We start from the raw sequence: 25,252 nt of genomic DNA, 5'->3' as shown, positions 1-25,252 counted from the left end.
ATCTACTCCTACTTGATATGAATTAGTGCTGTTTCATTAAGGGAAGGTCATGCATGCTAAATCTTGCCAACGTATTCAGGGACTTTGCAGCTACAGTGGAGGTTGGCCTCTCCTAATGTTACTTAGCACCACTTTACCAAAGGCTACATTGTTATCTCTTCTGTTGGGTTTATAAACAACCTCTGAGAACTTAAGGTCATCAACTTTATTGCACAATGGATTAATAACTGATTCTCTGGACAAAAAAATAAGTGAGGATTGGAGGTCCTCTCTTCATCCCCACCTCTGTCACAAGATGGGTACCATAGGCTTCCAAGATAGCTGCTCATTGAGTAACAGCTTAATTCTAGCTTTCCCAGTGTGAAAACAGAAAGTTAGCAAAGAAAACCAGTGGACCTGCACTTCTAGTCAAATTTCAGTAACTGGCTAATAATTGCACTGCCTGGATTCCAGGAAAAAAGAAATAGAGAGGACCTGAAGGGAAATCGGCTAAAAAGGTGAGGAAAAAACACTAACTGGTAAAAGTACTGCAGCTGCTCATCAGAAAGCAGTGCAAGCTCCAGACATGACTTCCAGTAACCTAGAGGAAAGTACAAGACAACTGCACAGAGACCTGATTAAAATAAAGAAAACACTGATGGAATATAGCAACTGAAACAAGAAATGGCTGGAAAAAATGGAAGAAGCTTTAAACAGATATGTAGATGAGGTGAAAAAACTGCAAAACTCAAAGGTCAAAATGAAGAAAAGTCTGGCTGAATATGACACTGCACAAGAAGAGAATTTTCAAGCAAAAATAGAATTAGAGGACAGAACACATACAGAAAACCTGAGATTTTCTGCTGTACCAGAGAAGTTGGAAGGAACAGAGTGTATTAATTCTATGAAAGCACAAATAAGCAACTGGACTGGTATTCTACAACAGGAATTGTTAATTGAAAGGTCACATTGTGAGTATGCTCTAAACCTGGCTATGAGAAAGCCACCTAGACCTTTAATAGTAAAGATGCAACCATACCAGCAGAAGGAGTTGATTCTGACAAAATTGTGGCAGAAGGACAGTGGGAGACAGCAGAGTGTTTGTGAAGAATGACTACTCATTTTACACCAAGCAGAAGAGGAGTAAATTTATTAAGTTATTCAGGGAATGTCAAGAAGCAGGCATGAGATTCAAACTGCAGTACCCAGCTATCTTCAAAATGTGCTTCCCTGGAGGGGCAAAATCATTTTTGGTGAAGTACATGCTAAGGAGGAAATACAAAAGTTTGTCCAACAAAAAGTGAGCTGTGAAACAGCTTCTTGTTCTTCTGGTAATAAAGGCCACAGAGAGACTGTACTAGTAAAACCCTTTCCAATGTTTCAATGGAAGATGCTTGACAAAAGGAAAAAATACAGAAGAGCCGACTAGAAGAATGGAGAGTACACTGGAAATGAAGCAGAGACAGAATTTGGGAGACGGAGATATACAGGAATAAAACAAGTAACTTGAAAATTGACAAATGTAGGATTACAAAACAATAATTATATTTGTGAAACATAACAGAACAAGAAAATCTGGAAATATTGGACTTTTTAGGACTTTGTAAAACATGTAGAGGACTTTAAAGCATATGCCCTACTTCATGTCATTAATTTTTGGAAAAATGCTTATGAAAGGGGAAGATGAGGGAGAAAGTTAACTAAGTAAAACATGTTTTTTTCTTAATGGTACTATTTTAATAATGCATTATTTTCTTTGCATGCTATAAAGTTTTCTCATTTATTTTTAAGTGTAATGGGGATACTAATGTAAATAGGTGCTCCTGCTTTGTTTTTTTTTCTTTTTCCCTTCTTTACTCTTTCTCCTTGTTCAATTTTAAGAAATGTAGGCACTGCAAAGAAAAAAACAAAGAAGAAGAAGACAAATCTGGTTAAAAGAGCATGACAAAGGAAAAATGGCATGCTTTTTCTTATTCTTGCATAGAGGGTGACTGGATTAAGGCCCTTAGCTTGATATAGTAACACGTTTAAGAGAAAGAAAGTAAATGAAAAAGAATACTGAATATCAGAAGGCTTTTTTTTTAGTAAATAAGTGTATGGTTAGCAATTTTCTATCTGGTTCTCATGTCTCTAGGAGACGATCTGATAAAGAGAAATGGATAAGAAACTATGTTTTCTGAAAGCATTCAAGTCTTTTCCCAGTTGAGAGAGCTATAAAGATAAAACAAAACGAAACAGCACTTAGCAGAAGCACAGGCTACACCATACGTCTTAGCATGGATAACCTTTCTTTAAGGTTAACCTTTCCGTAGCTATATTTTCAGAAGAACTTTCTATCTTCTTCAATAGCTCCTGAATAATTTCCACTACCCATCCCTTAAACTAATATTTTATAGATGCACCTTTTGATTTAATTACAGCATTCAGTCTTCTTGGGTGCACAATTGCCATCAATTAAAGAGACTCTGATTAACCCCAAATAAAGTTCAGCTGTCCTAGTAGGATTTCCTGACATTTACTCAGTTGGCTGCTACGTCAAAAGCCATGGTTCGCAGAGAGCTTACAAAGCATCAAAGGGATTTCATTGTTGAAAGGTATCAGTCAGGAGAAGGGTACAAAAAAATTTCCACAGCATTGGATATATCATGGAACACAGTGAAGACAGTCATCAAAAAGTGGAGAAAATATGGGACAACAGCGATGTTGCAAAGAACTGGACATCCCTCCAAAATTTATGAAAAGACAAGATGAAAACTGGTCAGGGAGGCAGCCAAGAGACCTACAGCAACACTGAAGGAGCTGCAGGAATTTCTGGCAAGTACTGGTTGTGTACTAACTACATGTGACAACAATCTCCCATATTCTCCATATGTCTGGGCTATGGGGTAGGGTTGCAAGACAGAAGCCTTTTCTTACATAGAAAAAACATTCAGGCCCAGCTAAAATTTGCAAAACAATACATCAAGGCTTCTCAAAAGCATGTGGGAAAATGTGTTATGGTCTGATGAAACCAAGGTAGAACTTTTTGGCCACAATTCCAAAAGGTACGTTTGGCGCAAAAACAACACTTCGCATCACCAAAAGAACACCATCCCCATGTTGAAGCATGGTGGTGGCAATATCATGCTTTGGGGTTACTTTTCTTCAGCTGGAACTGGGGCTTTAGTCAAGGTGGAGAGAATTATGAACAGTTTCAAATGCCAGTCACTTTTGGTCAAAAACCTTCAGGCGTCTGCTAGAAAGTTGAAAATGAAGAGGAATTTCACCTTTCAACATGACAATGACCCCAAGGCAAGCATACATCCAAATCAACAAAAGAATGGCTTCACCAGAAGAAAATTAAAGTTTTGGAATGGCCCAACCACAGCCCAGACCTAAATCCAATAGAAAATCTGTGGGGTGACCTGAAGTGGGCTGTGCACAAGAGATGCCCTCACAATCTGACAGATTTTGAGTGCTTTTGCAAGGAAGAGTGGGCACATATTGCCAAGTCAAGATGTGCCATGCTGATAAGACTCCTACCCAAGAAGACTGAATGCTGTAATTAAATCAAAAGATGCTTCAACAAAGTATTAGTTTAAGGATGTGCACACTTATGCAACCAGCTTATTGTATGTTTTTTTTTTTTACTTTTTATATTTTTCCCCTAACAGATTGGTTTGTTTTTCAATTGAATTATACAGGTTATAGGTCACATTAAATGTGGGAAAAGTTCTGAAATGATTTATTGTGGTCTCATTTTTTTATATCACAAAAACCTGTCATTTTAATACGGGTGTGTACACTTTTTATATCCATTGTACTATGAATTTCAAGATTGTTAAAGGTGATTATTTTCATTTGGGGCAAGAAATTATGAATATAGACAAGCCTTAGGAATAGAACAATTTTTTTTTCAATATTAAAAAAGTAAACTTTTTTTACGTTTACAGAAAACATATCTGATAGCTTAAAAATGAAATAGATTTGGATTCTCACAAATAAGCTTTTCACCCTATCCATCAAGTAGGTGTAGGTGGGATATTACCCTGCTACAAATAGATATTTTAGTTTTACTGAGCAATAGTTGGCTAAATAAAGAAGAACACTGGTTGGCTGGCAAGGGGACTTTAAAGGGGTTGAAAATACATTATTTTTTACATTCCCCCTGACATCATTCAACCTGTGTTAAGATACTTAGGGATGGAGTGATACACATCAGGAGGGACTAGAAGTTTGGACATGGGACTGGAGCAGAGTCTTCTCAGCTGCAGAAGAAAACGGTGGGCATCAAAGGTATAATTAGTCCAAATGCAGGGAAGTTTGTCAATAGGTATTTGTCTAGCCTGTATTTGGTAGATGTGCATATTGCATTATAACTCCACCAATCATTATACATGTGTTACTCTCATCAATTTCACTACTTGGGGATTAATACAATTTTAATTACCAAATATACTTACTTGATTGATAAATTGGATTTTTATCCAATTACTTTGTTAATCATGCCCATTTATATTTAAGAATTAGGTAGATAAAGACATTTATAAAAGTTTTTGGAGACTTAGCTTGCATTTTTGCAAAGTGTACTCTGTCCTAGGAAAGGTATAGCAGTTTTTCATATCTGGCCAGAGTTACTGCCTTGGGAAGGGAGATCAGATGCTTGGATTTACTTAAGGCAGACTGCAAAACTATACTAAAACTGTTTCCATTATAATGGACAAATGGCCATTCCCCAAGCTTCAACTTTCCAAAAGTCAACAACAACAAAAATAACTTCTTGAAAACACTGTTTTCAGTGTTTTTTTTTTTTACAGATGCAGACTCCATGTTCCCCCCACACCCCCCCAAACAATATAATCAACTCCTCAGTCATACTACAATCCCCAAAAATACCTTTCACTGGAAATGTGGCATTGGCAGGGAACTGAGTCTTTGGAAGCTGAGCCTCAGGAATTTTCATTTAAGGAGCAGTACGGTAACCATTAGAGTTATCCTGCTGGAAATATGGTAAAAAAATGAAAATATATTACCAAGAACTACTGCAAGTTTTTGCTTCCTATTATACTAATCTATATGTCAAAAATCAATGAACAGCAAATTGGGGGAGCAGAATAAGTGTGCTTCTCATGCCTTTGAATTCACATAAACTGGAGAGACCATTTCTCTTTTTTAACACCTGAAATCAGCCCTGAGGAAGTGATGATAATATTAATCGTAAAGTCCCTATTGCTTCTCAACACCCTCCCTAACTCTAAAGTCTGCAGTACACTCCCTGTCCCCCAACCTAAACCTAACAGCACCCTGCCCCACCCCCCTTCCACAGTTACTTGTTCTAAAGCAGCTGTTGCATGGCAGAATTCTCTTTCGAGTTTGAGTGCAAGCGGCTGATCACTTGAGGTTTAGTCAGTTGAGGTTACAGCCATTTGTGTCCCTGTCTGTGAGTTACCGGAATTTGAGCAGCTGGGGCTTGAGTGGCAGTAGGGATCCCAAAAAGATTCATGTCAGGTTGGTTCTTACAAGCCAATATCAAGTTTAAATCATGACTATATGTTATTTATTGCTATAATGGCCACTACATTGGCAAGGTTTCCCTTCTATTATTCTCCAGGACCATATTTGGTTTATACCTCGTAGAATTACTATTGATAATGTAATAAAACCCTCCCTACTTACTGAGGATGCATCCAGGTCATGTTGGACTCTGCTTCTAGATAGTCCAAATGCGTACATTTGATAAAGACACTGTATCAACATCCAACAGCAAAAATAGACATATGACCAAGATTTCTTGTGTGTATTAATCTAAACAGGAGTACAAGATAGGGATGCCCACTCTCTCCACTATTATTCGGACAGTATCTTGAACTGCTGGTAGCAAAGTTGAGATAAGCTCCCTCTAGAGAGAATTCAGTTAAGGACTACGAGTTTAAAATGTCTTTATATGCAAATGACCTGACAGTACATTTACCCAGCCCAGAAGAACACTAACACATCAGGAGTGCCAGGATTTGGGGAACATAAATAAAGACCACAGCAATAAAGATTAATAATGATCCACGCCCACAGATCAGAGAGAAACACACATTTGTAGGTAAGCCCAATAACCTGGCCTAGCTGGAAATAAAGTTTGTGGGTACTGTGAAAGCATCATTTCAGACTTCTTACAATTACCTTTTATCACAACATATGGAGTTTTTCACCAAGTGGAAGGGGATCTGTTTACATTTTAGTCATGTGATCCAAGCATTAAACTGGTTTGTGTGGCCAAAGGTATTATATCTGATGCAGGGGCTTCTGACATTTTCGTCAAAGAACTTTTATTCAAACTTGAAAAGAAAAGTTACCTAATTTCTTTGGAAGGGGAGCAGCCCTGTATAATTTGGGAAGCATTACTGTTGCCAACATCTGTAGGGGGACTAAGCCTTCCTTGTTTTGAATAACATAAGATAGCTGCTAACCTTAAAATGCTGCATGGCATTTTTCTCAAGGGATAAACTCCCATATGGAAAACAATTCTATTACAAGTTGGGGGTTTACAAGGTTTTTAGAAGAAGGTCATGAGTAAAAGAGATGGACAACTTTGAGGGCTCTTATTAACAACAGAATAATAGAGGACAGAGGTTTAAAGGAACAGATCAGCCAAGGGTGTGTAACATAAGCTGGTATAATTCTAAGATATGATACTAAATCTAGGAAACACAGATGTTCGATTTTTACACTACTGCTAGGCTGTGCTACATATTCCCTACAATCAGATTTTTGTGCAAGAGGTGTAACAAGGGAATAATTAGAGATTGGTCTCACACCTCTATGGAATGTACATCTCAAATGAGTTCAAGTGATCTGCAGGGTATTTGTAAAACGATTTGGCCAAAGCAGACTGAACTTACTTTATCACTGACTCTTACCAAATTAGAAAATCCCTGGGATGCAGAAAGCATTATTTTGGAAGGTTGTCTCATCATAATAAGGCATGTTGATTCAGAGACCACCCTACCACTATCATTTTCCCTTCTCAGGGGACTAAGCATGGACAGCAGCCTCACTTCAGGAGCTGAATGCTAAGCAGCAGTCAGGAGGAGTATCTAATGTTAATTAGCCATGTCTACATTTTTGAATCAATCTGCCAAATTCATTTTTACTCCAAGAGGAAAAAGTGAATGCCATCTTTTGAAGTCATTCACCCACTCACTCATATACAGGAATACTCATGGTCCAAACAGGTAGAGAGGAGCCATGGGGTACACATGTGTGTCTATGCGTGGACATGTGGATGCATGCCTGTAGGGGCATGAATGTGTGTGTGTCTGCCTGAGTTGTCACACCCAGGGAGTTAGGCAGTGGCTGCCAAGTGTATGTACAGTGCGAGTGAGAGTGTGTGTTATTTGTGGATGACTGGATATATGTGTGCATGTGTAGTTGGGTATAGGGGGCTGCCTATGCTAGGAAGAACACTAGCGCAATCAGGTCTGACAGAGCAGTACTTGATTCAGAGCCATAGGAATGAACCACTAATGAGGTATTCCTCTGTGTGCCTTTACCATGTCCTGAATCACAGATTATCTCCTTCACATTAATTGACCTACTGATGTTGTCCAATTAGAGGAAGTACACAGGATCTCTCTAAATCCTCAGCCAATGTCTGTTTACTTAACAGATCGAGTAAGCTCTTACTTAACTTGTTGTGGACAGCACAAAAGGTTATTAAGAGGATGTGACAAGACAGATCTCCTCCCACTAAGAGATATCAGATATAATATAGGAAACATGAGTTGCAGAAGGCTACAGAAGATATAAAGCAGAAGGACAGAACATAAATGAATGGCCACCTTGGCTACTGCAAACAGACTCTAAACGGCAAGGTTGGCAACTACAATCTTGGTCTTAAGCAGAGGCAGCTCCTGCTATTGGACTGCAGGACTGCAGCCCCCCCAGCTGTAAAGTAAAAGAAAACAGAATTGTAAAATAATTAGCTCAGAGTCCTGGAACTGTGCATGTGTGCTCAGCGAGTTCTTATCTGGACTGCCGTTTACCTAGTCCGGATTATGAAGAGAAGGCATCAGTGTACAGATGCCCAGAAGTCTATACGGTTTGTAACCACAGACTGGAAGGAGATCGGACTGCAACGTCTATAGCAACTGATTGGCTCCCGGGAAGGGAATTTGTATTTGGTGCTCTTGCTGCAAGGGAAAGGGAATATACAGGTGTGTGTGTGTGTGTGTGTGTGTGTGTGTGTGTGTGTGTGTGTGTGTGTGTATATGTATGTAAGTGTGTAAAATGCCCCAGTTAAATATACCTGGTGCCTAGAGTTACTCAGGCTCAAACCCTGTACCTTGGGTACAGGTAGCAAGAGCCTGAACTCCCCCTACCCACCACCACTTGTGAAAACTGTTCAGATTTTTGCCTCATATTTTTGTTCTGTTCCTCATAAAATCTGAATTTTTGGGGGGATTTTTGTAATCAGTGAAGCATTGAATTCACCAAATGATGACAAGCATTTGAATTTCAGACTTCATATTCTTCAGAAAATACATGGTAACACAAAACATTTTATTCCTGCAATTTTCTAAGTTTATAAGATCAATATTTGAAAACTGTCCCTATTTCTGGGGCTGTATTCCCCCATCATTGGCTTTGTCCAGGTGTTTTGTGCTAAGATGTTGAGAGCTATGGTGAGAACTGAATTCACTAAATGATAGCCAGTTAAGTTTCAGTCTTCCTATCTTTCAAGAAACAGCTGATTTGGTATAATGGTATGTTGCTCGGACTGTAGTGCACAGGGACCTGAGTTCAAGACTTGGCAGTGAAATGCATGGTGGTAACACAACATTTTATTCTAGCAACTTTCCAAGATTATACAAGCAAGGTTTAAAATGTGTTCCTGGTTTTGAGGCTTTTGTCCCCCCCCCCCCCAAATAAATGTTTGGCTTTTTCCAGATTTCTTGTTCTGCAAAGTTGAGAGATACAGTTAAGTGTCGAGTTGATTTTACAAGGAGCTGCAAGCTTCAGGAGAAGAGAAGTTTAGTGCTGCATATGCGGAGTCTGCTTGCACTGTTAATATAATGGTGAATACTTGCTTTTGATGCAGAAGGCTGTAGGTTCTACTCTACATTATTTTGATGCATTGCTGACACTGTACTGTACTGTACTTTTAAAGGGGGTGAATGCTGCAGTCCTGAGAATGTCCTACTTGGTGGAGATAACTAGTAAGTATGAACCTGTTATCAGTTTGCCGTCCATTCTTTATTGCAATATTACTAGCTTATCCTTTTTTAATGTAAGATAGGCAATTTATTCAAGGGCAACAGGCACTTTACTTGTAGATGAAACAATGAAATATAAAGTTGTTTGCTAGTAGCAACCTCTTCATTAGTTACAGATCTCTTTAATGTGGAATTACTTAGATGACTTTTACTTCTGCAGAGGTTGTGCATATTTACTGATACTGGTGGACTGTAGAAATTTGAGTAGACTTTTATGATGTAACTGTTCTGAATTGGGCAGTGTTGTCTTTACTGGTACATGCATTTGTTTCATTATTTACTTGAAAAAGTTTCAAAACAATAAATTTAAAATGCCCTCTAACAACTGTACTGTATTATACAAGGAATATAATTTAATACAATCAGGAAATGTTTATTGATTATCTGATCAGTTTAGGTATGCCCACTTCCAGTTCTTGGCTGGATGTGTTCGATTAGGAGCCAGTTAAATCAACTGTCTACAAGCACAAACTTTTTTTGTTACTGAATATTTTCACTTATTGAGTCTGAATGCTACTGAAAGTGATGAAGCCAGATTGAAACAATCACTTCTCTTAGATCTTCATTTTTTTTTTGGGGGGGGGGGGGTTACTTATTGTCCACACCTAGGGAGCTAAGCCCATTGTGTAGGACTTCTGCCACACAATTCTCCCAGCTGATCTATACCTCTCAACTGTCCAGATTTTCACAGAATGAATAGATTTTTGCTTCTTATTTTTGGTTTGTTCATCATAAAATTTGTGGTTTTCTGGCAAATCATTTAGGCATGAAGTCACAATAATGACAGACACTGAATTTCAGACTTCATACTCTTCAGAAAAATCCATGCTAAAGCAAGACTTGTTATTCTATCAACTAAGTTTATACAAGAGCAATTTTTAGTACTGTTTATTTGTTCCCCCAATATATTTGTCCTTGTCCTGATTTCCTGCGTTAGGAGGTTGAGAGGTATGCACAAATTAATCACTTTATAAAATTAGGTATATCCAAACCTCTCAACTGTCCCTGATTTTGGCTCAAAATGTTGCTCTCCCCCAATAATCCCTCCACAAAATGCCAATTTTGGAAGAAATGCGGTGGAGGGTTTACAATTAATAAATAATTGTAATGATCAGTTACAGATTACTTTTATTTTAGAAATGCATGTAGATTCTCTTATTCTGTCAGCTGCTCAACTTAACAGTACTAATATTAAAAAGTGTCCCTTCTTTGACAGGTTCCCAGCTGTATTGTGTGGCTATTTTATATTTCTGCATCACATTTTTGGTCCTTTTTTCATAAAATTGTGATTTTCTGGCAAATTAGTGGCAAATCATTAAAGAGTGAAGTTAGAAAATAATGACAGACATTTGAGTTTCAGATTTCATACCCTTCAAAAAATTCATATTAATGCAAGACCTACTATTCTATTATCCTTCTAAGTTTATAAGAGTAATATTTAAAAATGTCCTTATTTTTGGGCCTTTGTCCCACTTCTACTTATGGCTTTTTCCAAATTTCTCGCTCTGAGGTTGAGAGGTATGACAAATGTCAGGGCCATCACCGTCAGCCAGAGACATTTCAAATTGTGACATACTTGTTGTACCCCACTCCCCCATGTAATGACTCTGGATGTGTCCAAATAAGGCAAGGAGCAGTTATGTAGTTTAAGAGTGCAAATTATCCCCTCATCCAAGGTAGACAAGTACTACAGTGGCATTTCATCTGTCCTTGATTTTGCAGAATGTTCTGGTTTTCTGTCATATTTTTATACTGTTGACTTATGCTTCTTATCGTTCAGAAAATGCATGTTGTTGCATTCCCTGTTTCTCTGTGTTTAAGTAGCAATGCTTTAATGGCCATCAGGTAAGCATGTCTGCGATGGTAAGATGCAAGTAAGCTTTAATAAGCATACTGTTAAAGAGTTATCAACATTGAAAGCCTTTTTGTTGCTGCCATGCAGAGAATATTTATACAACTAGATAACATATAAGCTGTAGGTATTGAAATGCATATGATAGTATTTGTAATAAAGTACAGGATTACAGTATTTTCGGAAGCTCATTACATTTGTGGGAGACTTACAGTCATCTTTGCAGGCTTTACCCATAAACTAAACAGAAAGCCAATCTATCATGTGTGGTCCATAACCTGTGTAGTAATCCTTTAAGCAATTTATCTTGAGCTTGTTTGTTGTTTGCTGTTTATTTTTTATTTTGATCATGTTTTGATCATGTTTTCTCCATGAAACAAGTAGAAAGTACATTGTTGTCAAGCAGCAGGTCTTTTTTGGATAACAAACATTTATACAAGTGGGGGTATAATCGGTATCACAGAGATTGTTACTTTCAGCAGGTTACTTGGTACTTTCATAAAGCTGAATATAAATTATAATTAGAACTGCAGTGCAAGGAGAAGTGGTTTGAGTTGAGTGCTGCTTGTTTTTTTATACTCGATTTTGACTGGCATTCCAGTAATGTATTTAAAAAGTAATTTATTTTTTCATCCCTCTCAGCCTTTTTGTTTCCATCTAGATATTAAGTAAGCTGTCATGTAGCCAATGCATTGAAATATTCTTTTTTCTCCACTTCATTTTGTCTTGATTGGACTCTAATAATGACGGTTTGGCACCCAGAGCAGCATATTTAATTAAAGTCCCAGTTTTTGTGGTTTTGAGCATAGCCCCCCCCCTTTCTAGTAGGCCACACCCCTTCCCATTGGCCACACCCATTCAGCTGTCTCCTGCAGCCCCCCTTTGATTTGAAGTCACCAGCTGTCACTGGTCTTAAGCAAGGTTTGGTATAACCATGACTGAGGGTATGACTATTAGCAGTCACACTGAACTATGAAGAAGTTCTCAGCAGGGCACTGATAGCTTGTGTTAGGATTTAAATGATTTTAATTCATTTTGACTACAACTTTTAGTGGGAATGTTAATACTGATATGGGCTTATTCATTCACACCCTAGATATTGGGTGTTAAATGAACAAAGTTGAAGAACTGTACGAAAAAATGAAAAAGAAAAAAGGATTATAAGACAGAATTCTAGGGGTTATTGCATAGTCTAAACATAATTAAGGGGAAACAACATTTTACTTTACTTATTTGCATTAGCAAAACCACATAAAATGTAGGAGTATTGGATTTATCATATGTGCACGGAGAGGGTATGACTACCTCAGCAAATTATTTAAAAAATTCTACTTTCAGAGCTGAATTAAATACACACCATGAACAGACTACAAATCATACCACTACAAGTTTTGCACATGCAGAAAAACAAATCTGAAATCATAATTGCCTGTTAAAAGAGTAATGACACAGGAAGTACCTAATTATTTTAGTTATAATTACACATTTTATCACAATAATCTAAAACATCGCTTAATCAAAAGTTTTCTCACCTTAACCACACCATCAAAGCCAGGTATCGTATTGACCTTTGCTTTCTTGGCTAACAATTTGCTTTCAATCTTATCTCCCATTGCTTGAATAGCATGTGTATCAGGTCCAATGAAAGTGACGCCTTCCGTTGCCTGCACAGAAAATGGAGAATTCAACTTGGTAACAGAAATATAACAGTTGCTAGCTGTGGATAAACATATACAAAAAATGCTAAGTAAACTTGCTTACAAAACTCATTTTTCATGACAAACCTGAGTAAGTTAAATGAATCAAGGGAAGAAAGGAAAATATAAGTGTCTTAAAAATGTAACAAGTCCAAGTTAGAATAGATTCACATAAGACAGGAAAGCTAAACAAAATGGATCTCTCCCTTGCATAATGATATACAGAAAGGGAAATTTCTGATTATACTATAGATGAAGCCCTCCCTGAACTGTTTTTCCATACAGTACACTAGAAGAGTGGATACAGTTCACATGATTCTTTAAGCCATTTGTTTTGCTACATAGTAGGGGCTTGCTATGCAATGTTACATGTACTGTTGCTAGAATAAATTAACCCCAAATCCTTTCTGTGCTGGGAAAATGTGGTGTAGTGGCATGCTTCCAACCACTCTTAATCCTTCTAATTACAGTCCCAGACTGAGTGAGATGTAACCAGCAGCTTAGGTCCAATTCACAAAATAGTCGGTTTACACAGCTCAGTTGCATTCTGGTGGATCAAAAACATGATCGAACAGCTGTGGATTCATGCACAGACTCAGCATATGCAAGTGGAAAACAGATGTTCAGCTTACCAAGGGGAAGCAACACACAGAAAAACACCTGGAAACACAGCCCACCTCAAAAGACGGTCACCCACGGAACAAGATGAAGCATCATTCTCTTTTTAGCAGAAGAGTTGTGCTGCTTTTGGAACTACTGTAGGAGGAACTGAATATCATACTATGAACATTAATCTGAGTGTAATGCAGTCTTCAGAATTATGACTCAGAAGCAAGGGGTCTACAGCATAATAGAAAGCACATTGGAGTTCTGCTCTGCAATAAGTGCTTATACAATATATTAAAGCATAAGTTTCTTGCTGTTTCCTAAGCTATTAATAACCCTTGTGCAATGGATGTTTTGTGATGTGTTTATGAACTGCCAATAGCTATGCCACCACAGTTATTCAAACAACAGGAGAATGGTACAGGGGTTTACAGCATGCAATGTAAATATATGAATCCATATAGTTGTCCTTACACGTGACATAAGTACACACGCACACAGTGTGCTAATGCTTGAGCTTCTATGATATTTTCTTGCCAGCAACATATTTTTTCCAAAACTCTGATTATACCAAGGTCCTAAAAATATGAAGGGAGTGGGTACATTCCCCATATAACAGAAACAATTATTGTGCCAGAACACATTCCAATATATGCCCACAAAACAATCACGGAAATGTAGAAGGGACATACTGCAACTTTTAAGTTCTATTATTACAGCAGGTAAGTATATACATGCATGCTACTTGTTTCAAGGACATTGCCCCATTTATAGTAGAAAATACTCATGTAATTTAGAAAATGTGAGCACACAAGAGGGGAGAAGACAGATTAAGCAAACTGCAAAGACAATTTTTTCAGTGGGAACCAAAGAAGAAATAATTCACTATACAAACATGTAACTGTAATAACAAGGACATCATATGACACAGAACTGGAAAACAAAAATTTGCTGAGTTCGCCTCCTGCCATGTCTAAAGGTCAGTTCTCTATGCTTTCTCCTATTAACCTGGTGAATTTGGGCATTCTAAGGCAGTGTAGCAACTGCTTTATGTACACAGACAACCCTCTCCTCTTACCTCCCAACACTCAGACTTGTGAGAGATGCACTTATATATCCAAACTGGAAGCCATGCACTCTCAAGCTAAGACCAGAATAGCTGGTCAAGAGGAGAAGGTCAACACCTGCACTACACCACATGCAACACATAGCCTCTCCAGAACACACACACCATCAGAGCTCACATAAAACACAAACCACACACCTACCTTCGTGGAGGCTTTCAACAGAAATCTACCCAAACAGCAGAGGCCTCCAAGGCAGAAATGAACTCGACCACCACAACACAGCACAAACCAAAAGACACATAGCTCACCTACACAGTGTGTCCCTCAACCTAAGTCCCTAAGGCAAAACAGTTTGCCCAATACACTAATCATAGGTGACTCGATAGTGAAGCACACTGATGTCCCACTCACTAGGTTGAATAAGGTGCCAGAATCCGACACAACACACGCACTCAGGTCACTCCACAAGTACAAGTATGACTCTGTCACTGTCCATGTGGGTGTGAATGACCTGAGACGCATCTCCCTGGACTACATGAAGAGACATGGAGGAGCTCTCAGATTACGTGGCCCAGGCAGGTATGACCCAAGCCCTGAGCAGCATCCTACCATCGCCCAGAATGATACCACAGTACAAGCAGAAAATGATTGACTTCAACAACTAGCTAAGTTTCTGGTGTCATTCTAAGGGGATCCAGTATCTGTCTACTTGAGATGAGATGATCGATGCTTTGCCAGAGATGGCCTGCATCTGTCACCCCGGGTTTCAGGATACTGGCTAAGGCTTTTGTCACCCCATAGTGTCTTTTTAGGCAATATTCCAAAGACCAAATTACCACCATAACAGCTATAAATAAATGCAATCTGAGGGTCATGCTGCTCAACACTAGACATCTAAATCTCAAGATGCACTTGCTCGAAGCACTCCTCAAGATGGAGAACATTGACATTTGTGCTGTAACGGAGACCTGCTTTAAAGCAGCATAAAGCACCCATGTGCTACCAGGCTATAGCTCATTCCACACCTTTCGGACCCAGAATATGGACCGAAGCTCCAAAGGTGGTGGTGTCTCCATATTCATAAAGGATACGCACACCTCCAGACTAGTGGCCCAGCATAATGGATCTGTGATACTTCAGATACAACTAACATTGGGTAAGATGGAGATTCAGGTCGTAGCCAGCTATAGGTCCCCAACCATGTCCCAAGACTCTCATTCCACGTTTCTAAGCACCTTGGAACCTATTAGGGTCCAACCCAACATTCTCATACTAGGCGACTTCAACTACCCCTCCGCCAAATGGGAAAACTACTTTACCACCAATACACTGGCCCAGCGCTTCCTGGAATTCATCAATTCCAATGTCCTGGACCAGCTCATTCTTACCCTCACTAGAAAAAGCAACAACCTTGACCTGGTTATTACTAACATGGGTCACAGTTGTTCTACACCAACAGTCAACTCCTCACCTGGTTAGATCCGACCACAAACTAATCACCATGGAAATCCACATCTCACCCACATTCCCCTTGCAAAGGTAACCATCATGAAAAACTTCTCCAAATTGGACTTTGGGATCCTAAAAACAGAGGTTGCCAACTTCACAACATCCATGTCAATGGAAAATAGATGCATGACTGCCGAATCATACACCAATGCACTGTACAAACACGTACATAAATGCATGGAACTAGCCAAACCCAACAAAACCAAGATGGTCTCCTCCAAAAAAAAGAAGCCAATCCGGTGGTCCCCTGCCATGAATAAACTCTACAACAGAAGGAAGAAACTGTTGCAGAAAGAGGTGAAGTCCCAAGACTGGAAAAACTCCCTTATTAGTCTCAACAAAAAGTTGAGATCCCACATCAAAACCTCTAAAGCCAGCTATGAAGGCAGAATAGTGGCAAACACTAAAAACAACCACAAAGCCTTCTATAGTTATATCAAGAATCTCCACAGCAATACCCAGGTCTGCTCTGAATTGCTGCACAATGCTACCTCCTATATCAGCCAACAGATATTGCCAACATACTGGCCGACAGATTTACTGCCAACTTTACCCCTCTCTTCCCCCTTAAAGGACCAATCACAATGCCAGTGAAATGCCAGGCACCCAGCATTACTGCAGCACAGGTTAAAGTTGCATTGTCCAAGGCCAAGAATACAGCTTCCATGGAACCCAACAATATCCCAGGATGTGTTCTACAGGAACTACAAAGTGAACTGGCACCACATCTGTGTGCCCTGTCCAATCACACCCTCACCTTGTGATCGAAGTTAAGGTTGTTGTCAACCTGTGTGCCCAGATCTCTAACCACTGACTGTGTGCTTAGGGTATTGTTACTGATGTGGTAGTTTACAGGAACATCACCCTTGCTTAAGGGGATGATAATGCAAGACCATGATTTTGGCACCAGTCATTAGTCTGCGTAAGACCTTGTTGACATCGCTGGGGGTTTCAACAATTGCTCCAAGTTTGCAGTCATCAGCCAACTTGTCAGCCACAGTCCTTTAGTTTTAGCCTGTACTTTGAAGAAGTAGATTCAGAACAGTATGGGTCCTAGAACCGATCCCTGTGGAACACCACTGGTTACGGGTCTGCTGGAGGAGGTGGAGTCCCCTATTTTGACTATATGAGTTCTATCAGTGAGCCACTTTGCAACCCACCTGACAATATATGGGTTGATACCCAGATGGGTGAGTTTATCAATGTTGCCTGAGTGGGGGATTGTGTCAAAGGCCTTGGCTAAGTCTAAGTAGGCAATATGCACAGATTTGCCCTTGTCTAGGGCTTTGGTGACTGTCTCGAAGAAGTCCACCAAGTTTAACAGGCACGATAGGCATTGTCTCTCCTTGACAAAGCCAGACTGGGTGGGGTCAAGAGTTTGGAGATTTCTTACGTCTTTGTTAATAAGTTCCATAATGATTCGTTCCATTGCCTTGCAGATAAGGCTGGTCAAGCTAATGGGTCTATAGTTCCCAGTGTCCGTGGATGTACCCCCTTTGTACAAAGGTATGATGGTAGCGGTTTTCCATTCTGCTGGGACAAAGCCAGTGCTTAGGCTGTGATTGAAAAGCTTGCACAATGGTGATTCTAATTCCTGTTTTAACCCATGCTGGACACAGCTTTACAAGGAAAAGAAATGTGACTAACAAATGAACTATTCAAGCAAAAGGTGCCTTTCAAATTCATATACCTCTCAACCTCTTGGTGCAAGAAATCTTGACAAAGCCAAAAATAGGAACAGATTTTAAACATTGGTCTTATAAACTTAAAAAGTTGCTAGAATGACAGGTTTTGTGTTAGCATGCATTTTTTGAAAACAAAACAGTGTACGAAACTTCTCTGTATGGAAGATTTTCAGTCCATATATTTCTAGTTAATCACTGTATATTAATCAGATCAGACAATAGTAGTAGAAGTAGCGAATGTAAACTCGTCTTAAGTCAAAACAAAACAAAAAGTAATAAGTAATAATAGAAAATAAATAATTGTACAGCATTGCTAAGTATTCGAAAGTAATCCAAGCAAGGCAGGCAGTCTGTTTCCAGTCGAAAATCCTTTATTAAGTACACAGACAAGCGATCCAAGTAAAACAAAAATAGAGTAATAATTTCCTCGCAAGCTTTCTAAATATATATATACTTTTTATCAGGCATGGGAGTGGTTTATTGTGCTGTAAAACAAAGTGTTATTGGTACACATGTTAAATTCACATCCCTTCCCCCATCAGTGTGACATTCGAGCTGGTCCTGACCTACCTAGTAGCTGTCATAATAATATATAACCCTTATGTACTTTAAATAAAATTTATAATGATGTGGTACCTCTGCAAAAATAGCTGCATCCTGACATACACTTTGGATTATCACAGTATCAAAAATATTATTGAAGAAAACTGGGACATTGCCACAGGAAACCCCTTTCTGATTAACATCTTAGGTGAAGCTGATCTTGAAGGAGACATCCCAAATATTCTGGAGAAACATGAACTCATGTGGCAATTAAAGCTGAACTCTTTTAGGAAGCCTGGACTAAACTAATACTGTTCAATTAAAAGTGCACTGGAACTTAGAAGACTGCCACATTGTTTACAAGACTAATTGTATTTTATTTTATTTTATTCTACAAATTGGTTTTAAATACCATTTTAAATCAGTTGAAATTTAAGTGTATATTTTGTTTCCATCATCATACATACATTTTTTCTTATTTTTTTCTGGCTCTTTTTTTTCACTTTATTCAAAATTATGTGTAATAACAATACTAACTAATTATACAATTATATAGGTTTTTAGGGTTCTTGTACACAAACCTGAAGAAGTCTTGAAGGATGAAAGCGATCTTTATTAACAATAGGTTATGAAAATAGAAATTGATTTTTACATGCAAAATGTATATGTATATATATTTTTTTGCCAAATGAACTAAGGTTGATATATTTCCAGCCATGTAGTATATTGTCTTGGATAAAATCACAGACTTAATAATCTACTTAATAATTTGGTTAAATAAGAGGTACCACATCATTATAAATTTTATTTAAAGTACATAAGGGTTATATATTATTATGACAGCTACTACGTGGGGCAGGACCAGCTCGAAAGTCACACTGATGGGGGAAGGGATGTGAATTTAACATGTGTACCAATAGCACTTTGTTTTACAGCACAGTAAACCACTCCCATGCCTGATAAAAAGTATATATATATATATTTAGAAAGCTTGTGAGGAAATTATTACGCTATTTTTGTTTTACTTGGATCGCTTGTCTGTGTACTTAATAAAGGATTTTCGAATGGAAACAGACTGACTGCCTTGCTTGGATTACTTTTGAAGGCCAGGAGAAATGGGATTTGGATTTTCTGAGGTGCAGCATGTCCATTAATTCCGGGTTGGACATGGCTTTATACGTCAGGCACAGATCGCCTCTGAACAGGTGGTATGCCACTGAGTAGAGCTGGAGTTTCTTTAACCGGGCAGCATATGGCATCTGTTTGAGCCCTTTGATCCTCTTAGTGAGGTACTTTTGGGGTCTTTCCAGTTGCTGCAGGTGTCTGGTAAGGTACATCCCAAAAGGGGCATTGTACTCAATTATGGGCCTGATGAGGGATGAGTAAAGAGGCACGATGACCTCCCCTGATCTAGATGTGAATCCCTTCATGATTAGGTGGGCTATATAAAATGTTTTTCTAACCACTTTGGCCACGTGGTTGTCAAATGAGAGATTGCTATCAACTTGGGTCCCTAATTACTTCTTCTGTACTTAATGGATTACAACCTATGTGGTAATTTGTGGGCACTTTGTTTTTGCCAAAGGGGATGACTATACACTTTTTGGCATTTAGCTTGAGGCCATGGCTCTGGCACCAGTTGTCTGTTTCTATGAGGCCCTTTTGGAGGATGCTTGTGTCGACTGGAGAGTCGATTATGGCACCCAGTTTGCAATCATCTGCGAACTTGGTCAGCCACAGTCCTTCCGTGTTGGCCTGTACCTCTGAGAAATATATACCGAACAAGAGAGGTCCCAGGACTGAGCCTTGTGGGACACCACTTGTAACTGGTTTGGAGTCTGACATGGCTCCAGCAATTCCAACCATGTGGGTTCTGTCCTTGAGCCAGTTTGCAATCCATCTAGTGACATAGAGGTTTATATTTAAGCTGGTGAGCTTATGTATAATGCCCGAGTGGGGTATTGTATCGAAGGCTTTTGCGAGGTCCAGGTAGGCTGTGTGGACCACCTTCCCCTCGTCAATGGCCTTGGTGACTGTTTCAAAGAAATCAACCAGGTTTAAGAGGCAGGATCTGCTCTTAACAAAGCCGAACTGGGTAGGATCTAGTGTCTGTAGGTCCCCAATATCTTTATTTATGAGGTCCATGATGATCCTTGCCATAGCTTTGCAGACCGAGCTAGTCAGGCTTATGGGGCGATAGTTTCCAGGATCTGTTGAGGCACCACCTTTATGGAGAGGGACCACTGTTGCTGTACGCCACTCTTTGGGCACATATCCTGTAGTAAGGCTGAGATTGAACAGTAGTTTTATGTTTGGGTTTAGCTCTTCTTGGAGTTCATGTAGGACGCAGCCCAGGACACCGTCTGGTCCCATTGATGCTGTGTTTTTTGCTTTGGAGAGGGCGGCTCTTACCTGAGCATCTGAGATGTCAGGGGGCAGCACTCTGCTGGGATAGATATTTGCCCTTTTGGTATGGGGAGGGAGAAGTTTGCGCTGAACCTGTCAGCTAGGATGTTGGCAATGTCTGTGGGTTCGGTGTATTTTTTGTCATTTAGGACTAATTCTGAGCATATCTGAGAATTACCACCCAGGTTCCTAACATAACTAAAGAAAGCCTTGTGATTATCCTTAGTGTCCTGTGCAATTTTTCTCTCGAAACTGGCCTTAGACAAATTTATGAGTGCCCGTAGTTTTTTGCTAATACTGATCAGTGATGCCTTCCCTTTTTGGGATTTTGCTCTATCATTTAGTAGCTTCCTCCTTCTATTGTATAGTTTGTTTATGGCTGGGGTCCACCAGACAGGACGTCTGCCTTTGGAGGATTGGGTCTTGGTTTTATTTGGGATCGCATGATCCATGCATTCCTGAAGGTGTTCATAGAATGCGTTTATAGAGGATTCTGTGGTCTGGGCCGTATTTTCCACAGGCCCGGGGGCTTTGAAGGATTCCACCTCGGTTTTGAGGAGTGTGAAATTTGCTTTAGAGAAGTTTTTCACTGTGGTTTTCTGGGCAGGGGTTGGGGTCGGGATGTGAATATCCAGTGAGATTAGTTTATGGTCTGATCTTACCAGTGAGGGATACACTTCTGGTCTGGAGCATAGAGTCCCCACGTTGGTGATGATCAGGTCCAGTATGTTTTCCCCTCTTGTGGGAGTGGTAACAAGTTGTTCCATAGCATTTGAGTTTATAAATTCTAGGAACCTTTGGGCTAGGGTGCTGGAGCTAGAGTAATGCTCCCAGTCTATGTTTGGGTAGTTGAAGTTGCCCAATATAATGGTGTTTGGAGAGATCTTCATATTTTCCAGTGTTCTCAGGAAGGCCGAGTGGGGTTCCTGGGTTTGGGGGGTGGTCTGTAGCAGGCTATAAACTGGAAGGCAGTTTTACCCACTGTTAGTTGCACATGGATAGTCTCTGATGCTTTGTGCTTTGCCACCAACCTGGAGGTGTGGGTATCTTTGATGAATATCGATACTCCCCCTCCTTTTGTGGTTCAGTCCAAGTTTTGGGGCCGAAAAGCATGGTATGAGGTATAACCTGGTAGTGCTGGGGTGCTCTCGGGAGCCCTGAACCAGGTTTCTGTTACTGCACAGATATCGATGTTCTCCATGCTAAGGAGAGTTTCGAGTGCATGCATCTTGAGGTTTAGACTTCTGGCGTTGAGTAGCATTACTCTTAGTTTCTTATCCCTTGTGATACCTATGGAGGTGGGTTTGTCTTTTGAGCCTTGCCTAAAAAGGCACTATGGGGGTAGCAAGAGCCTTTGCCAATATCCGAAAGCCCAGGGGTGACAGGTGCAAGCCATCCTTAGCGAAGCATCGTGGCTTGTCGAGCATATCATCCCAAGCTGACAGGCATTGGATCCCCTTTGAATGACACCAGTACTTAAGCCAATTGTTGAATTGATCATCTTGTCTTCATATTGTGGCATCATTCTTGGTGAGGGTAAGATGCTACTCAAGGTCAGGGTCATACCGGCCTGGGCTACATGCTCAGAGAGCTCCTCTATGTCTCTTTTCATGTAGTCCAGGGAGGTACGTCTCAGGTCATTCACACCAGCATGGACAATGACTGAGTCATATTTGTACTTGCCTTGGAGTGACCTGAGTGCTTGTGTTATGTGGCGGATCCTAGCGCCCGACAGGCTGCTCACCGTAACCCTCTCCTTGTTCAGCCTGGTGAGCAGGACGTCAGTGTGCCTGACGATAGAGTCACCTATTACAAGTGTATCAGGTGTGTTGTTTAGTCTTAAGGGCTGTGACTGTTCGGCACACTGGCTTTGTGAGATATGTGTTGCACCTGTTTTGTTTTGGGGTAGCGGTTGCTTGGGTGTCTGCTTTGGAGGTCTCTGCTGCTTAGGCAGATCTTTATTTAGAGTCTCCGAGTATGTTTTTGTGTGATTATGTGTTTGGTTTGCTGTCGTGGTAGGTCTATGTGAGACTGGAATTGTAGTGAGTGTGGTTTCCTTCTCCTCCTGACTGGTTATGCCAGTACTGAGTTGAGAGAGCTTAGCCTCCAGTTTGGCTATATGGTTGCATCTCTCACATGTGTTGGAATTTGTTGGGAGGAGGAGAGGGTTGTCTGTGTACATGAGGCAGTTGTAACATTGCCTCAAGATTCCCAGATTCACCAGCTGGACCGGAGAGGAGATTGACAACCGACCTTTGGACATGCTAGAATAATATTGGGAATTCCTTTATAAATGAAAAGAAGGGCCAGTGTGGAGTGAGGGTGTAGTGCTTTTAATTTTTAGTGCTGACTTATATAATTGTTTTAGTGAGCAAGTGCCAGGTAACTTAAGTGCAATGTGTTACAGAAAACTTAAATGCAAAAACGACAAACAGTAACTTTCTTTCAAGTGAAACAAGGAAATAAGTACAGTAAGCAATGCAGATATCACTAGTGATCCACAGAAGCGCTGAGAAGCCGTGTATTAGGTGGAATTAGTGTTCCAGGGAAATAACAAGCAAACAAACAACAAGCATATAAACAAAGCTAGATTCAGCAGGCCTGGATCTAGTCTATGCTACAGCAAACAAGGTGTACCAATTTCAGTAAGATACAGTTCAAATATTCAGGCACTATAAACCTTTAACCAGAAATTCCCAGCTCAGAAGGGCAGAGTCCAGCCTCTTCTCCCACAGGAGTGCAGACCACGAACCTTCTTAATGTAAAATAACTGGCCTGAAGCCCAAGTGCTTAAAACAGAACTAATACACTTTAAGAATAACAGACACTGGGCTCTCAATCAGCAGTTCCCAACTTAGAAGGATGAAAGCTACCTGTCCTGCCACCACAGTGCATGCCACAAACCTTCTTAATGTAAAACAACTGGTCTGAAGCCCAAGTGCTTAATCCAAAAGACTTAGAATGATAGCTACACTTTAATCAAGTTACTACCAAGCAGTAATAAATACAATTGAATACTTTAGTCTTTATTCTCTTCAGAGTACATTTTTTAGCATCACTTAGAAAAGTGTAGCTTTTTCAGGACAAGATATGTCTATGACTCTATAAATTAATAACTTCAACAACAGGTAAACAGCTTACTTACAAAACGAGTTGTTAATCCACAAGTAATAGCTTTAATAAGCTTAGAAGGAGCAGCTGGAAATGATGCATGCATTTATTAAGTGTTTTGGGGCAACATTTTGTGAGATGTGTACATTATTTAATGCCAGGAGGGTTGAGGGCAGCAATACGAGATTGTTGGTACAAAACAGAATTCTCTGGCCACAAACCCCGAGGAGAAGACCATAACCATTATGCCAACTGGTCTCTTAAATTCCAAAAGCACTACTCAAATTCAGTCCCATTGTCTTTATACTTCTTCTATGAGGCAAAATTGAGCCCAATCCAGGACCACTTGAACATCACATTACCTGATACCACAGTATCAAGAACAAAACTAACCAAATCAATCCCTTTGCCATACATCATAATCTTGACATTACAGCTATTACAGAAACTCGGCTGAAACATGACAACCCTAGTCTTTGCCAACTCATACCAAACTATGCATATCTACAAGATTACAGACCAGGCAAAAAAACCCTTTGGGCAGAGCATTAATCCTCTTCAAAGAAGACTTAACACCACAATTGCTGCATACACTAACAGCAACTTAGAAATGGATCCTAACTGGATCCTTTTAAGATTTCCAGTATACAACCAAAAAACCCTTGTCATAGCCAGTGCACACCTATCTCCACCAGCCTCACTATCAAAATTCAGTGCCCTCATCCAACACCTATATGCCAAAGCTCCCAAAAACTGTAACCTAATCATTCTTGGACACTTCAACCTTAATTTCTTAGGACCAAAAGCCATTGATATGTCAGAACTTCTGGCCAGCTGAAGTCTTACCCAAATAATCTCTGAAGCAACTAGGACAAACCCTCAATCCAATAGGCACACACTACAAAGCTAATAATCCTACAATGATATCTAACCTCACAACTCATGCACCCTCCTTCAGTGATCATTGCCCCATAATGTTATCAGTACATAATATAACATTAAAATATAAACCTAAACAAATCACCTGTGCACCCCCAGAACATTCAGAATATCACTAATCTTAAACACCTATCCACCCTTGATTGGTCTCACTTGCCATAAAAGCTCCCAGTGAAGCAGCCAACAGCCTTAGCAATATCCTACTGCACTTCTAAAACACATTCTTTCCCTTAGTACAAAGGCTACTTCAACCTCATAAACATGACTGCATCTTTAACAAACTCAAACACTCCCTCAAATTATGTGAAGCATGGCACAATTGGAAAAGCAACCCCTCCACAGATTCCCAAGCCAAACATACCTTACTACGTAACCTAGACAAGCAATCCATCAGCAGACACAAAAATAACCACTACCAAAACAAACAAATCTCACTTTCATCTAAACCTAAAAGATTCTGGAGAGAAATTAACCTGCTGACTTGTCAAAAAATGGAACATAACTCTGCTCCCCTGAACCCCTCTAACACCAACATAAACAAACTCTCATAAACTGTCTTTCTCAATGAATTCAGCAAACTGCCACACATCAACAATACAAACCTACTACCCCC

At 39.8% G+C, this 25,252-nt stretch overlaps 1 protein-coding gene across 2 annotated transcripts in view; it reads right to left on the bottom strand.

Moving 5' to 3' along the window:
- The window catches only part of PCCA (propionyl-CoA carboxylase subunit alpha), a 4,227,722-nt gene that overhangs the window by 2,612,418 nt on the left and 1,590,052 nt on the right, over positions 1-25,252 (bottom strand). The window contains exons 1-2 of one of the 2 annotated variants that reach the window (XM_044071234.1): positions 13,451-13,470; positions 12,609-12,740 (exon numbers count right to left, since the gene is read on the bottom strand). In XM_044071234.1, coding sequence (XP_043927169.1) covers positions 12,609-12,689 — 81 coding nt within the window. In that variant the 5' untranslated portion in view covers positions 12,690-12,740; positions 13,451-13,470. Of the gene's footprint in view, positions 1-12,608; positions 12,741-13,450; positions 13,471-25,252 lie in introns of those variants that run through there. The other variant, XM_044071233.1, reaches the window with a different exon arrangement.

Source organism: Protopterus annectens, chromosome 5.part0, assembly GCF_019279795.1.
Source record: "Protopterus annectens isolate FY-2018-M chromosome 5.part0, PAN1.0, whole genome shotgun sequence".
NCBI lineage: Eukaryota > Metazoa > Chordata > Ceratodontiformes > Protopteridae > Protopterus > Protopterus annectens.
Note: the sequence above shows the minus strand (reverse complement) of the source record. Positions and strands in the feature narration are given on the sequence as shown.